The sequence below is a fragment of the Pristiophorus japonicus genome, chromosome 12 (assembly GCF_044704955.1).
Source record: "Pristiophorus japonicus isolate sPriJap1 chromosome 12, sPriJap1.hap1, whole genome shotgun sequence".
NCBI lineage: Eukaryota > Metazoa > Chordata > Chondrichthyes > Pristiophoridae > Pristiophorus > Pristiophorus japonicus.
This window is the reverse complement of record NC_091988.1, coordinates 194,109,601-194,125,710: the sequence shown is the minus strand read 5'-3', so window position 1 is coordinate 194,125,710 and position 16,110 is coordinate 194,109,601. Positions and strand designations below refer to the sequence as shown.

General features: G+C 42.8%; 1 protein-coding gene across 2 annotated transcripts in view; it reads left to right on the top strand.

The window, feature by feature from the left end:
* The window catches only part of LOC139277629 (eyes absent homolog 1-like), a 234,800-nt gene extending 222,454 nt beyond the window's left edge, over nt 1–12,346 (top strand). For both annotated transcript variants that reach the window (XM_070896366.1, XM_070896365.1), the window contains exons 12-17: nt 5,178–5,236; nt 5,358–5,518; nt 5,967–6,081; nt 6,818–6,939; nt 7,786–7,886; nt 11,503–12,346. In XM_070896366.1, the coding sequence (XP_070752467.1) occupies nt 5,178–5,236; nt 5,358–5,518; nt 5,967–6,081; nt 6,818–6,939; nt 7,786–7,886; nt 11,503–11,583 (639 nt within the window). In that variant the 3' untranslated portion in view covers nt 11,584–12,346. The remainder of the gene's footprint in view (nt 1–5,177; nt 5,237–5,357; nt 5,519–5,966; nt 6,082–6,817; nt 6,940–7,785; nt 7,887–11,502) is intronic.
* The last annotated feature ends 3,764 nt before the right edge of the window (nt 12,347–16,110 follow it).

Here is a 16,110-nt window from a genome sequence, read left to right as displayed (position 1 = left end):
TCCAGATTCCAGCATCCGCAGTATTTTGCTTTTACAAAGGAACACAAAAATTCTATTTCAGTTCATTCGCCCACCTGGCTAGTCCCAAGGTTTAACCAATCCCATGTTATGCCCTTGCCTGGAATTTCTGCAGGGGTCTTCCTGATCTCCCGTCGTGACTTTGGTTTTGCTTTGCTCTTCTCTCGCTCTTTTCTCCTAAGGAAAGAATACAAGACAGTTAGTTCACACAACATAATGGGAAAAAAAATTGGCTGTGTGAGGTTCTCTAAGGTTCTTGTAGAAATATATAACTTGATTGCGAATTTTCAAGACAAATTTCAATAGTCATTTTAGATTTGCGGCAACCATGAGCCAATAGAGGTTGATGATTTCAGGAACTTATTCCAATATCTGTGTCTGGCACAAGATTTCCATAAGATGTCGGAATCCCCACGGAGATTGTTCCGGAAAAAGTGCAGTGAATACCAACTGGGATGATTTCTGGGCTCTGATCCAAGAAATACAAAGATGGATTGAACAAACTCAGAGTTTTTATCTTCAACAACCACTAAGGGTTCGGAAGGGACATAGGGCAAGTGTTTAAATTGCTGAAGAATTGTTCCAGTGTAAATTAACAAGTTCTTTGTATTTCCCAGGGGCATAAAACAAAAGGATATGACCACATGAGCTGGAAATAAGGCCGAACAAGGAATTGGTCATGACTTCTTGCTTCAGAGGATGAGGAACTGGGCAGAACTGCTATCATATAATCTTCAATAATTTAAAAGACAGTGGGACTGCTTTTCCTGAGGTTTGCTTCCAGGGAATGCACACTCCCTGGACACAAAACACAGGATGTAGGGGGGGAGGCCTGTGATGTTGGGTGAATAGCTCAATTCCTGCCTGCCACTAGAAACAATGAAATAGAGTGGGAGTTTATAAGAGGACAGTATTGTGTGAGGGATGAGGTAAGTAATCTATGTTCTCCACATACAATTGGCCTCTAATGAAATGGCATAGTTGGAGATGGGTGAATATGTAGAGTCCAAAGTGAGCATGTGCGTCTAAGGCAGCAAATTCAGTATCTGTTCAAAATGTTAAACGTAGTGAGTAATGTTAGTGAAAGTTTGAGACTGACGTAGATGGCTGCCTTACGCATGTCGTTAAGGAGTGCCATCCTAAAGTCAGCATAAATGGGTACGATGGCACATTGTTTGTAAAAATTGTGTTCTCGGGATCTGGGCAATGCCGGCAAAGCTACAAATATTTCCCAGTTCGAGTTGCCCTCAAAGTTGGGGGCCTTCTCCCTGAATCACTGCAGCCCTTATGCTGATGATTCTCCCACAATTTTTGACGATGAACGAATGATTTATATCCTATTCAGGATGGCATGTGACTTGGGGGCGGAGTTGAGGAAGTGTTTCTGCTCCCATGATCATGTTGCTCTTGTTCTTGGTGACAGAGGTTGTGTGGACTGGAAGTTGCCATCAAAGTAATGTCGTTGAGTTGCTGCAGCTCATCCTGTAGATCCACATAATAAGATCGGATGGGTTTGGCTGAAGCTCGAGCATTTTTATTCCACAGAACAATTACGTATATATATAAATGTTTTTGCACAATAAACTTATACTCACTGGAATTTAGAAGAATGAGAGAGGATCTCATTGAAACGTATAAAATTCTGACGGGACTGGACAGGTTAGATGCAGGAAGATTGTTCCCGATGTTGGGGAAGTCCAGAACCAGGTAAGCCATATAGGACCGAGATGAGGAGAAACGTTTTTACCCAGAGAGTTGTGAACCCATGGAACTCTCTGCCACAGAAAGTTGTTGAGTCCAGTTCGTTGGACATATTCAAAAGAGAGTTAGATGTGGCCCTTACGGCTAAAGGGATCAGCGGGTATGGAGAGAAAGCAGGAATGGGGTACTGAAGTTGCATGATCAGCCATGATCCTATTGAATGGCGGGCGGTGCAGACTCGATGGCCCGAACGGCCAACTCCTGCACCTATTTTCTATGTTTCTATGTTTCTAAACCATTACATTTTGTCCATAGCATGTAATAGTGAAACTATGCAGCACTAAACAATTACACATGCGGTTTCAGAAGAGCTCATACTATTGATCCATGTTGCTTGAAGCAGCGAAAATTACTCTGTGCTGAAAAGATAGTGCAAGACTAAAACTCTCAACTGAGATGGCCAAGCTTGAAAACTGGTCTCACACTCCAGTTTCCTCTAAAGGATAACTTTCATTGCTTTTTGGCTAGAGCTGTGTCAATGATAAGTAAAACACACTCTTTTTTCCCCACACTCTTTCAAGCAGTCGGTGCAATAAAATAGCAACTTTTTTTGAGTTTATGGAGACACCTGCTGGCTAGAAGAATTGCATTGATTACCAACAATCACTCAGATTCAAGGGGACAGTCACCTTGCAGGATATTGAAATGGGTTAGAAGTGCAACATGAACTCATCATGACGGGCTACTAAAGATCGTATGGTGGTGTGGTTTGGTATTATTTTAAGCCTCCTTTCTGAGTGCCTGAGCACCACACTGCTGTGGTAGGAAGACTTTGAGTGGGGCCCATTAAAACGTTTAGAAACGTTGAACCGAGTATTATCATTGATGCCCCGTCCTAAAAGCATTTGAGTTTCTCAATTTCCTCGCTCAAAAACCAAGGTACATTTAAGGTGTTCGGTTTGCCATTACAGTACGAAGTGTCAATTTCAGAGAGTTTTCACTAACTCTATTAACCGATGTGAAGCGCTGTCATAGTTTGATTTATAATAAAAATGGTTGCAGCTATTTTACAGACATGTGTAAAAGGTCACATCCTTGCTTCTGCAGGGATCAGGTTCAGGGTAAGTCACGGTGTTTAAAACAAAAAGCGGAGCCTTTATGGGACGTGGTGGCTCAGTGTGTGAGAACACTTTCACCTTTGGGACCTGTGCTTGAATGCAGCCAGACTGAAAGGATTAAAGTTTCCTCTCTCTGCTCCCCTCTCAAGATCTTACGGAAACTGAGTTCAGGGCTGTGTCAGTGAAGTTCCTGTTAGGTACAAATGTACAGTACATGATTACACATCTCTGCCACTAAATTGCCAATCTGAAGTAGGTGTGAGAAATGGGCAACAAATTGATGCAAAGGAGTGAAGTTGGAATTAAGACAAGGGCAGAATAGAGGCTTCACTGTACATGTAGGTAACAGTGTACCTGATCTGGGAATGGTTGGTGCTGACATTGAGTGCACAAAGTGGAAGTGTTCCTTTCCTTAGCACTGACATCAGCTTGATTATCACCAGATTTAACACATAAAATAGGTTTAACACATAAAATAGCGGTGCGTCTTGAAAAAGGCTAGCGAACATGTTCAATTTTGTAATGTGGTATTTGTAACTAATTTACTATTTCCGAATTAGGAACACAAGCTGGCACGAACAAACCTATGATAGTTGGTAATAACACATATCCATTTATTTATTTGTATTGTATTTCTGTTCACCCCTTTTAATCTCCCAAGGCAGGGTTAATGTCGCTTGCCTCCCCTGGGGCTGTTTTTGCTGCCCCTGTTTGCTCCACAGGTAATGTTGAGGCAGAACAGGAAGGGATAGTTTTGGTCTCCGTATTTAAGGAAGGATATACTTGCATTGGAGGCTGTTCAGAGAAGGTTCACTAGGTTGATTCCGGAGATGAGGGGGTTGACTTATGAGGATAGGTTGAGTAGGTTGGGCCTATACTCATTGGAGTTCAGAAGAATGAGAGGTGATCTTATCGAAACATATAAGATAATGAGGGGGCTCAACAAGGTGGATGCAGAGAGATTATTTCCACTCATTGGGGAAACTAAAACTAGAGGACATAGTCTTAGAATAAGGAGCCGCCCATTTAAAACTGAGATGAGGAGGAATTTTATCTCTCTGAGGGTTGTAAATCTGTGGAATTCTCTGCCCCAGAGAGCTGTGGAGGCTGAGTCATTAAATATATTTAAGGTGGAGATAGACAGATTTTTGAGCGATACGGGAGTAAAGGATTATGGGGAGCGGGCAGGGAAGAGGAGCTGAGTCCATGATCAGATCAGCCATGATCTTATTGAATGGCGGAGCAGGCTCGAGGGGCCAGGTGGCCTACTCCTGCTCCTATTTCTTATGTTCTTATAATCTCAGAATAAGGAGCCGCCCATTTAAAACTGAGATGAGGAGGAATTTGTTCTCTCAGAGGGTTGTAAATCTGTGGAATTCTCTGCCCCAGAGAGCTGTGGAGACTGGATCACTGAATATATGTAAGGTGGAGATAGACAGATTCTTGAGCGATAAAGGAGTAAAGGGTGATGGGGAATGGGCAGGGAAGTGGAGCTGAGTCCATGATCAGATCAGCCATGATCTTATTGAATGGCGGAGCAGGCTCGAGGGGCCAAATGGCCTGCTCCTGTTCCGATTTCTTATGTTCTTATGTGTCCTTCATCCTTTGTCTCCCCTCACAGCTTCACCTGCTAACGCAGCTCAGATTGGCCAAGCCCATGGGCACTTACATATTTATTTTAAAATCAAGCAATTGCTGTCAAGGCCACTCAATGTTTGCTCACATCTCGAGATTGAAGTGAAGCCAGTAGCTTAACTCCTTGCTGCTGAATGACGCCTGTTTATGATTGACAGTCGGTGTCACATATAGTCGACCGGTGTTATTTTTTTTACTATAACAGGCTTGCAAAGCTGCAGCAGAATGTGTCCATAGCGCTGAACCGGAATGGACTTTGCAACTTTCAAAGTCTCGGCACATTTACCACCTAATGAACATCTGCGAAAAGAATTTACTGTAACTCCTCCTGACTCCAAGCGATGAAGTAGAAATACAGAACCACGAAACATTTCCTCATTAACTGTATTTTCCAACTCTGCTCTTTTGTTAAAACCTGTGATCTTGCTCGTGGAATGCGAAAAGCCAACATGGGTTTCAACTTTGACCCCAGCACCCTGAGAGAGTACAATTTAAATAAGACAGAATGCAGATATTGGTAGGAGGCTTAAAAGGTTAAAATCATTTTTCTGGCGTTTGATACAACATCTGATGCCATACGCTCATCTCCGACTGATTCAGGAAGTGATCTTGTCATGGGAAAGTGCTCCACTGCACACTGCTTGGCATATTCGATGCTTTGTTTAAGACCCACTTTTTTTGTCTGTTTTCATTATATTTTTGCAGGAATGTGACCAGGTTCACATCGACGATGTGTCTTCCGATGACAATGGGCAGGATTTGAGGTGAGCTCTTTGCTGAAAGTCAAACCTCCACATGGGTCTGTTTTATTCTTCCATTATGTCAGCTGTGTGCTAATGAATGGAACTAATGCCACTAACAGTCTTCCTCTCTCCTCCCACACAGCACGTATAACTTTGCAACAGATGGTTTTCAAACAGCAGCAGTTGGTGGAAACCTTTGTATAGGCTCTGGTGTGCATGGGGGTGTAGACTGGATGAGGAAATTAGCATTCCGCTACCGTCGAGTAAAAGAAATGTACAACACTTACAAAAACAACGTTGGGGGCAAGTATTTGCAATTTAACGTCTGCCGAAACCTTTCATGTCAGAAATTCCGTCACAAGTTCATAGAATGGACAGTTCTACTGCACAATGACTCAAAAGGAACCCTTCAAATTATACCAATTTTGACAGATGTACGATAGAAATACTTTCTCACTCTCAAAATCACTCTCAAAAGGAAAGTGCAACATGTAATAAAAAAAACAGAAATCCTACAGGACATAAAGGATAGCACATGGATACTGGGTTAATTTCACCAGTGAATCGTGAATATAGTCATTCATCATGGCCAGGACCGTTCGGATCAAATCTCACACAACATTGCCAAAATGGCTAACTGCTTTTCTTTGTGTCTTTTCCTCGTTAATCTTGACTGTGGAACTGTGCAGTAACAACTTGCGATCAAAACTAGCGGCCCTGCATTAAGCCTTGCTTCTTTATCGTTGTGTAGGTTTAATCGGAACACCCAAGAGAGAAGGATGGCTGCAGCTGAGGGCAGATATGGAGGCTCTAACTGACCTGTGGCTGACACATGCACTGAAAGCGCTCAGTCTAATTAACTCTAGGTAGGTAGCCTGTAGCTCACTGCTACCTCGTAACCTGCACAATGTTGAAAAGGTGCAATTGGGGATTAACCAGTCAATTCGCTGATTCAGGTGGCTTTGCTGCTCCTCTCAGCAATGCTGCTTCACTTAGCGATGTCCTGACTGTACAACAAGCTTAATTGATCCCAATGTTTTCATCCAGTAACTTTCAGATAGATGTAGATGGCAGGATTAATACTGAGATGTGTTCCTTTCCCAATCTGCACTGCTAGCGGATGGGATGACAATAAACGTGTTGCAATTAGCCTAAAATCTCTCTTGAGTTAGGAAGTAGAATAATTGGCCAAGATTTCAGCTCCTGATTTCTATCAGGTAATCCTCTGTGTGTGTGTGTGTGTGTGTGTGTGTGTGTGTGTTCAGCCATTGGATGGGGATAGGAATGAGCTCAGCTGGTGTTTGTGGTCAAATAACCTGCCAGAATTCACTATCAAGGCCCACACATGAGCAATTGCCATTTCAACAACACATCAAGAGCAGCCAGAGCCCTTTAAACTTTCATTGGACGAGCGAAAATTGGTGAAAAATAGAAAAAGAAACATCAAACCGTGGTTATAAAAATGACTGGCTTTGGATATTGCGGGTGATGAAGTGCTGGGGCACAGTGGAGCCCCAATGTCAGAAAGTGGGGCAACTTGCAGTGCAATTAGGAGCAACACTTCACAGATAACATCTTTGAGTCGACTGGTTTATTTTACAGATCAAATTGTGTGAATATTCTGGTTACAACAACACAACTGATACCTGCCCTCTCAAAGGTATTGTTATACGGACTGGGTACAGTCTTCCCCATAGAAAATATTTACAGCGCTACAAAAACAGGTAAGCACCTTGGAATGTTACAAACTCTATGAAACCATTTTATTCTCGGGCGTGACTGCGCAATTCAAGTGTTTTTTTTGTCTGTTGTCGTCGGATTTCCCACAGATTAGTGAGAGAGAGAAATGAGCAGCAGAAATCTCAGGTATTGTGAGGTCTGTTGTGGCAAATTTGAGACCTGACAGTTACATGCAAAATGCTTCTGCACAGCTTCACAGAAATATAGAAACATAGAAAATTGGTGCAGGAGTAGGCCATTCGGCCCATCGAGCCTGCACCACCATTCAGTATGATCATGGCTGATCATGCAACTTCAGAAAGCAGGAATGGGGTACTGAACCGGTAGCTTCCCGTTTGTTGGCAGCTGTCACTTTGTTTATTCTAAATTACACATAATAATTGTCTGCTGGATTACATCATGTGTGGAAACAATACCCAGACAAAGGCAGTCAGAGACTGGATTTGTCAAACTCTACTCATTGTTGATTTTAGAACTTGCATGAGTGACACAGATAGATCATTGGACTGGAACCACGAAAAACTACGTTTAATTGAATGTAAATGATTAGTCCAAGTGAGGCAGATATATTTGGATCAAGAACAGGAGACAACACAGCCTACTTGTACTGTGGTCTCTCTTAGCCTGACTGCCTTGTGATTGTTCTCAACCCAACTGTAAAGAGGGCGTGCTCTTCCCAGCCATACTGTTGTGCAACGCAATTCAGCCTATTACTACTATAATAGATGTGTGTGGATTTTCCTCACATTGAGTACATTTTCACTCATATTTCTAAGCACTGTCCTATCAGTATTTTTCAGAGAAACATCAATTCTATTATTTACTTTTAGGGAAGGAAAGCTGTTTTGAAAGAATAGTTCAAAGGTTTGGAAGGAAAGCCGTCTACATTGTGGTGGGAGATGGTGTTGAAGAGGAACAAGCAGCAAAAAAGGTAAGCCTCATCGACTGAGCTTCATCAGATTAAATCTATGAGTTATCCAAGTGGCATAGTTACCTCCTCATAGAACTCAAAGACCTGTGAGATGTGGTCTGTTGCTCATAGTACTTTTGGCTCCTACATGCTTTAGATTAACGACTTCCAGGTTGTTATACGGGGCAATGAAAATCTTGTTCTTTGGGGACGGTTTGTTACTGACGAATGCCCATTTCTTGCCAGAAAAACAGGCTCCTGGCAGAGGAAAATCTGGTGGGTAACTTGCAGTGCCAGCTGTGGCTCAGTGGGTAGCACTCTCGCCTCCAAGTTAGAAGGTTGTGGGTTCAAGTCCCACTCCAGAGACTTGAGCACAATAAATCTAGGCTGACACTCCAGTGCAATGCTGAGGGAGCGCTGCGCTGTCGGAGGTACCGTCTTTCGGATGAGACGTTAAACCGTGACCCCGTCTGCTCCCTCAAGTAGACATAAAAGATCATATGGCACTATTTTGAAGAAGAGCAGGGGAGTTATCCCCGGTGCCCTGACCAATATATTTATCCCTCAATCAACATTTAAAAAAAACAGATTATCTGAGTCAATATCACATTGCTGTTTATGGGAGCTTGCTTGTGTACATGTTGGCTGCTGCTTTTCAACATTACAACAGTGACTACACTCCAAAAGTATTTCATTGGCTGTAAAACTCTTTGAGACGTCCAGTGGTCGTGAAAGGCGCTATATAAATCCAAGTCTTTTACCCATTTGCCTGCCTAGTTCAATTTCAGGGCAGCCCTTTAAATGTGTGCCTGGCTTTTTCACACATAACAGACAGGGTATTGTTTCAGTAGGCAATTCGGGGTCCTACCCGTTGTAGGACTCCAGTAGCAATTTTAATGTACAAATGAACAGAGCATGCCAGATGTGGACGTTGAACGGCCTAACCAACCATTTGTGAAGGGACATCTCTGTAGGCTGCTCAGGAAAAGGTAACCTTTTGTCTCTTTTCATGGGGCTTTAAAAAATTTTCTGACCCATTCTGCCCCCCATCTCTTCCACACCCGCCCCCAAACAGGTCCTACCTGCCAGCCAGCTCCGTGCGTATGAACGCTGAACCGGAAAGTGGTTTGAGCCACCCGCCTGTGGTCTTGGAGGAGGGGGAGGGATTCGTCACAGACGCACCATTTTGGGGCCAAAGTTCAATATCACCCCCCCCCCCCCCACTCCTCCCAGGTTTAATAAACTGTAACCACCTCTTACCTTTGATGGCTCCACCATTGGTCCTTCTTCAGGCTTGGAGTCACCTCATTGTTCCTTCCTGATATATCTCGTGTTTCATTCTCCCCAGTCTCGGTGATGTCCTGCACCGTGAGCCTTGATCCTTTGCGTCAATTTCTCAACAGATAAAAATTAATAGTATCCTATAAAATGTTCCAGTGCATCTCCCCCACTACAGATGGGGCCCATGCTGACAGTACACTAAATTCTAAATACCAGTTCGACATATTTTATTTTTTTAACAATTCTGTTTATATATTTTGATGGGGGGAGAGGCGGTGGAATTATACAAACCTACATGCTGTGATATTGGGTTGTTAGTATTCCAAATTTACTGTGCAATACCATGTTTTGGATCTTAATCTTGCTCAAACAGTGATTATACATTTATCATTGTACACCATTACAGTAGAACTACCCTTATCTGCACTCAAATTATTCACCTTCCTAATTTTCACAGAACAGACCCGAGTGCAAGATATCACTTAATTCCTATCTGACATAATTCAACCTCAAAGAAAATTGAAATTTTTTCATATCGTTCATGGGACGTGGGTGTCGCTGGCAAGGCCAGTATTTATTGCCCCTCCCTAATTACCCTTGAGAAGATGAAGGCGCTCCCACACAGTGCTGTTAGGGAGGGAATTCCAGCAACGATGAAGGAGCGGCAATATATTTCCAAGTCAGAATTGCGTGGGACTTGGAGGTGGTGGTGTTCCCATGCGCCTGCTGCCCTTGTCCTTCTAGGTGGTAGAGGTCACGGGTTTGGGAGGTGCTATCGAAGAAAAGATTATCTGTATTGTACTCCCTTTATTCCTCTGCCCTAGGGTATTGCTGTACCTTAAGTGAAAGAACAAAATTTAGAGCTCTCTATTATCCACCAATTTCCATCATCCACCCCGGGGTTGGGGGGAGGGGTAGCTCCATGATGACAGATAGTGGAGATCCCACTGGATATGCTGCTCTATCCCAGTAACTGCCTCATTGAACAAAGGTACAGCAGATGTACCCAGTGAGGAACATCAAAGCAAACCCTGTTTCCCAGGGTCAGCACCTGAAACAACTGAGCAAACAAAGTGTTTTCCAGGATATTTAACTCTAATAAGCTTCAGTGGCTGTTTGAAGAAAAGGTTTGAAGTGGCCTCTTACTGATGTCTCCTGGTGTGAATGCTGTATTTGTGTAGTGAAGGCATTGCGTGAAGAGCAGCCCGCATGCCTGTGGTTGGGTTGATTGATGGGAATGCCTGGCCCAGCTACACACCTGAGCTACGTATAATAGCACCGGGAGAGACTTTCACTGCAAATAACAGTTTTGCCAACAGCAGTGATGGTATCTGGCACTAGCTGGATCCCCATATTAACGTGCGTTGGTGATTCATGGTTTTAAATGGGGACGTAAAAATACCAAAACACAAACATTTACAGAATTAAGAAACAAAAGTCATAGTGTGTTTTGGGAAATCAAAGTGCTCTCCTACAATTTGTTATTTCTTGGACTGCCTGAAGGGAAAAGAGGAATGGGAAAAGGACAAGCCATCAATGTGACCCATTTAAATGAAGGCAATGAGATCCATCTCGCCAGATCCACACTGAGGATGCTTCAGTCATAGAAACGTCCCATCATAGGATCACTACCCACCTGGCTGCTACCTTTACTGTGCATAGTATGGGTTACTATCTATCACAATTAATTTTTCTCTTATCGGGATAAGCAGAAACCTAATCATAAATATATACTTTTTTTTAAACACAATTCCTTTGATGTGGTTACTTTGATCTTAAAATGAAAGCATCTGTTTTTTCTGTACTACCTTCGATTTCCCAACATGAAGGTGATTCGCCCTCTTGTAAAGAAATTAATTTGTCTTATGGCAGATTTAATTTGCCAATAGAAAAGACTTGCATTTATATAGCGCCTTTCACGACCTCAGGACGCCCCAAAGCACTTTACAGCCAATTAAGTACTTTTGAAGTCTAATCACTGTTGTAATAATAGGAAACGCGGCAGCCAATTTTGCACACAGCAAGCTCCCGCTAACAGCAATGTGATAATGACCAGATATTCTGTTTTAGTGATGTTGATTGAGGGATAAATATTGGCCAGGAGACCGGAGAGAACTCCTTTGCTCTACTTCAACATAGCGATTATCACATTGCTGTTTGTGGGAGCTTGCTGTGCACCAGTTGGCTGCCGTGTTTCCTACATTACAGCTGTGACTATACTTCAAAAATGCTTCACTGGCTGTAAAGCGCTTCGAGGCGTCCGGTGGTCGTGAAAGGCACTATATAAATGCAAGTCTTTCTTTTGCTTTTTAAAAGACCCTTATGTTTCAGCAAACTCTCTTTGTGCTTATTGCAGAACAATATGCCATTCTGGAGGATTTCATGCCATGCAGACCTCGAGGCTCTACGGCATGCCCTTGAACTTGAGTACTTGTAGCAGAAAACAGACTGCACCCTTGCTCCTTGACTGTGGCGCTGATCCAGCTATGAGATGTGTGGATTATGCAGTTGATATACGCTTTGTCTTAACCTTCACGGAAGAAAAACGAAAATGGTTTCAGAATTATGAATGAGCTCTGACCTTCAAAGAAAAAAAAAAATAATTGATTTAAAACCACTGCACCAAGGTCTTCATCACGGAACTGTGCCTTTATCGAAAAGACACAAACCTGATATGATGTTAACTACAGAGTCAGCTGCACCCTTCTTTATCATCAAGACTTTACTTTGGACACCGCAAGGGAACAGAGACTTGTGGTTACCAACAGCGTGGTACAATCACTGTTTTTTTTTAATGGTTCTTGCTATTTATGAACTCATGTGTTTCCCGAACATGAACTGCTCTGTGTAAGCACACTTGCCCCAAAAGGAAGATAAGTTCTTATTTAAAAAAAAAACAAAATCTACTATTGCTAAGACAATCAAAAGACAAATAATCTTTTTTTGTGTAAATTTGTAATCTTACGATATTTCTCTCTATCTCTCTCTCTCTCTCTCTGATACTGCTCAAGTTGTTTTCAATAGTAACTGCAAATAGCAACCCGTGAGTGTTTTTATTAAAAATAGGTGTTCTGTGGACTGTGCATGTGTCTACACTCTGCCTTATGCCACCACCCTGTTGATCAATACGTGCAGATCGTACTTTTGTGACAACGAATCTTGTGGTTAAATGGCATTGAATAAACAAGGATTTGACATTTTCCGAGGACTTTTGAAACTAGCCATAGAAAAGCCAAACAATATGAAAGTTTTTCAGAGTGAAGCGGACCCACCATCTGTTCAATAGCAAGCGTGAAATCACTGTCCATATTGCAGAATACATCCTCACACCAATCATGTGCAAAATGACATGGAATGACTGAGTTACGGTGAAGGATTCCTGGTTGCGCATATCATAAGGCAAATTTAGCAAACATTACAATACAAATATTTAATAACTGACTCTGAGAGCATGCAGAAAGCAAGTGCAGGCAGCAGAAGAAGCGTGCGGCAAACCAGGCTCCCCACCCTCCCTTTCCTTCAACCACTGTCTGCCCCACCTGTGACAGAGACTGTAATTCCGGCATTAGACTGTACAGCCACATGAGAACTTACTTTTAGAGTGGAAGCAAGTCTTCCTCGATTCTGAAGGGCAGCCTATGATGATGATGAAATGCAGCCACAGCTAGTATTGCTACTGTGGCTGCATATTAACGGTTTTCCCGAAACACTGGGGTCCTAGAATGCTTACTGTTTTAAGGTCTATTATACTTGCAGCCTGTAGCATTTACCTTGGCTAAGCTGCTAACAATGGAACATGGAAATATAGGAATTGCTCGATGAAGAAAGACCAAGGTCCATCTAGTTTGCCTTCTACCCTCCTGGTAGTCACATGATGCAACATTAATGGAGTTGTTGACTATTCATAGCAATCAGTCTCTATCAATGAGTCTACAACAATGTATGGAAGCATGTTGCTCACCCAAGTTCCAGCATCCTCCATGTTGGAGTAGCCACACCCCTTCAGTGTCCAGCGGCTGTGTGAGACCCAGCAGTTAAATAGTCCTCATCACTTGATAGCCAACAAACCTTTTAACCAGCAATCTCTTCTGTGTAAATCCCTTCACTCCGTAGATGGACGTTAGGGTTGTTGGGCAGCTCCTTGAAATCAATGGAACAAAAACTGAGAAGGTCCACAATGGGAGGGTCCGCTCTGCCAGGTTACAGCCCAGCTGGGGAAGTTGAAAATGACCCGTCCTCATGTCCCCCCCTCTTACACTCTGCCTTATGCCACCACCGTGTTGATCAATACGTGCTGATAGTGCTTTTGTGAAAACGAATCTTGTGATTAAATGGCATTGAATAAACAAGGATTTGAATTACCCATCCTCATGTTCCCCCCACCCCCAAACAGCTAATTCTGTCACTGTGATCAAGTTTAGGCCATGCTTCCAGAATCCCACAAATGTGCTGATCATAGAAGCACAGGCGATTCAGCTGTGACTCAGTGGGTAGCACGCTTGTCTCTGAGTCAGAAGGTTGTGGGTTCAAGTCCCACTCCATGGGGCTTGAGCACAAAAATCTAGGCTGACAGTCCAGTGAATTACTGAGTGAGTGCTGCACTGTCGGAGGTGCCATCTTTCAGATGAGATATTAAACCGAGGCCCCGCCTGCTCTCTCAGGGTAAAAGATCCCCTGGCACTATTTCAAAGAAGAGCAGGGGAGTTCTCCTTGTTGTCCTGGCCAATATTTATCCCTCAATCAACATCACTAAAACAGATTATCTGGTCATTATCACGTTGCTCTTTGTGGGAGCTTGCTGTGTGCCCATTGGCTGCTGCATTTCCCACATTCCAACAAAGTGGCTACACTTCAAAAAGTATCTCATTGGCTGTAAAGCACTTTGGGACGTTCGGTGGTCATGAAAAGCGCTATAGAAATGCAAGTCTTTTTTTCTTACTACAAATTCTATAATTGCTGTTATTTTGAAGATTGAGTGATTGAACACCATGTTCTGATTGCAAAACCCAGTAGAAACCCACAGCCCTTTACACAATGTCCTGATTATAGGTTACAAATTAATTTTGCATAATCAACAGACAAGTATCTCCATATACGCATGTTGTTCAGGAGCTGGACCTTGATAAAGCCTCCCTGATGAAATGCAACATCCCCACCGACACCTGGGAGTCCCTGGCCAAAGACCACCCGAAGTGGAAGAAGAGCATCCGGGAGGGCGCTGAGCACCTCGAGTCTCGTCGCTGAGAGCATGCAGAAACCAAGCGCAGGCAGCGGAAGGAGCGTGCGGCAAACCAGACTCCCCACCCTCCCTTTCCTTCAACCACTGTCTGTCCCACCTGTGACAGAGACTGTAATTCCCGTATTGGACTGTACAGTCACCTGAGAACTCACTTTTAGAGTGGGAGCAAGTCTTCCTCAATTCCGAGGGACTGCCTATGATAGGACCTTGACTTAATTACCCTTGATTAATGAATAAAATTTAGATAATTTTTGAAGAAAAAGAGTGCTTTGAAATAATTAACAAACGTTCAGGCAGAGTACTGTACACTTTTTCTTATAGTTGTAGGAATATTAAAAGGCAAAGGCAAAAAGGCAAACGGGGACGTAACCTGCCTCCAGATCTCTGTCAGTGCTGCTCTGACATGAATAGCTAAGAGGTGAGTGAGAGTCACATAGATATTTCTCCCAATGGGTAAGCACATCTGCACCGGGCGGCTGGATGAGATCCAGAGCATTATGACATGGGGAACCGCAGTGGAAAATCTTACAGTGTGCAGCAATTTTCAATCTCTTTGATGTAATGTCCTTCAAATATTTGAAGAACAGAGTGGCAGAATTGTGCAGCAGAAAAGCTGCAGCGTCTCAGCTGCAAATCGTGAAGTTGTGATCTTACTAACTGACATGTAAGGTAGCGAGTAGAGACTAGGTGCTTCGCTGTGGCTGCAATGGGAATAACACAAGGGTGAGTCACTGCTCTCGGCCATTTCCTAGAAGAGCAGAAAAGGCAGACTGTTGAAAGCAAGTCTCCAAATTGTCCTCGTGGCTAGGAGTGGAGAAAAAAAATCAAGTACATTTAAAAATAGCACAAACTGTGCCAAACTATTTACACCTGATCAATTATGTTTTGTACTACAAACCCTTACTTTACTTAAATGTGTTTTTCAAGAGTTGAATTTCACTTCCCCACTGTAAAATTATTTCTGCAGAATTTTGCTCGGGTAATGATTTGGTAATTTCCTTTAAGTAAGTGCTTTTCCATTCATGATTTTATGTTCACTGTTCATGTGACTAAACCTATTATTTAATACGTTGTGACAGAGCATTTGTGCAATAGTGAAATGGGGAAAGATGTCCATTGTGATTTAGCCTAAGGCAATCGGCCTTCTGCTTCCAAGCCCTACATTCTATGGCCCCAAGTTTCCACATGATTTGTTCCTGATTTTTAGGAGCAACTGGTGTAGAACGGAGTATCTTAGAAATCGGAATTCTCGTCATTTAGTTTGCTCCAGTTCTAGTCAGTTAGAACAGTTTCACTTTGGAACAGAATTTTTTTTTCAAAAGAGGGCGTGTCCGGCCACTTACGCCTGTTTTCAAAGTTTAGGCAGTGAAAACTTACTCCAAACTAACTTAGAATGGAGTAAGTGAAGATTTTTGTACGCTCAAAAAAACCTTGTCTACACTTTAGAAAATCAGGCATAGGTTACAAATCAGGCGTAGGGAATGGTGGGGGGGGGGGGGTTTAAAGGGGAGTTTACAAACATTAAGCACTTCAGTTTTACAAATAAAGAGCCATCATCAATAATAAATGATAAATACATCAATAAAGCAACCAATGAATCAATCAAAAAAAATTAATAAGAAAAATTTTTTTTTTTAAATCCATAAATAAAACATTTTCTACTTACCGACTGCAGCACCGGGAGCCCTCCAACAGCGAGCTGGGACACCCCCCCCCCCCCCACTC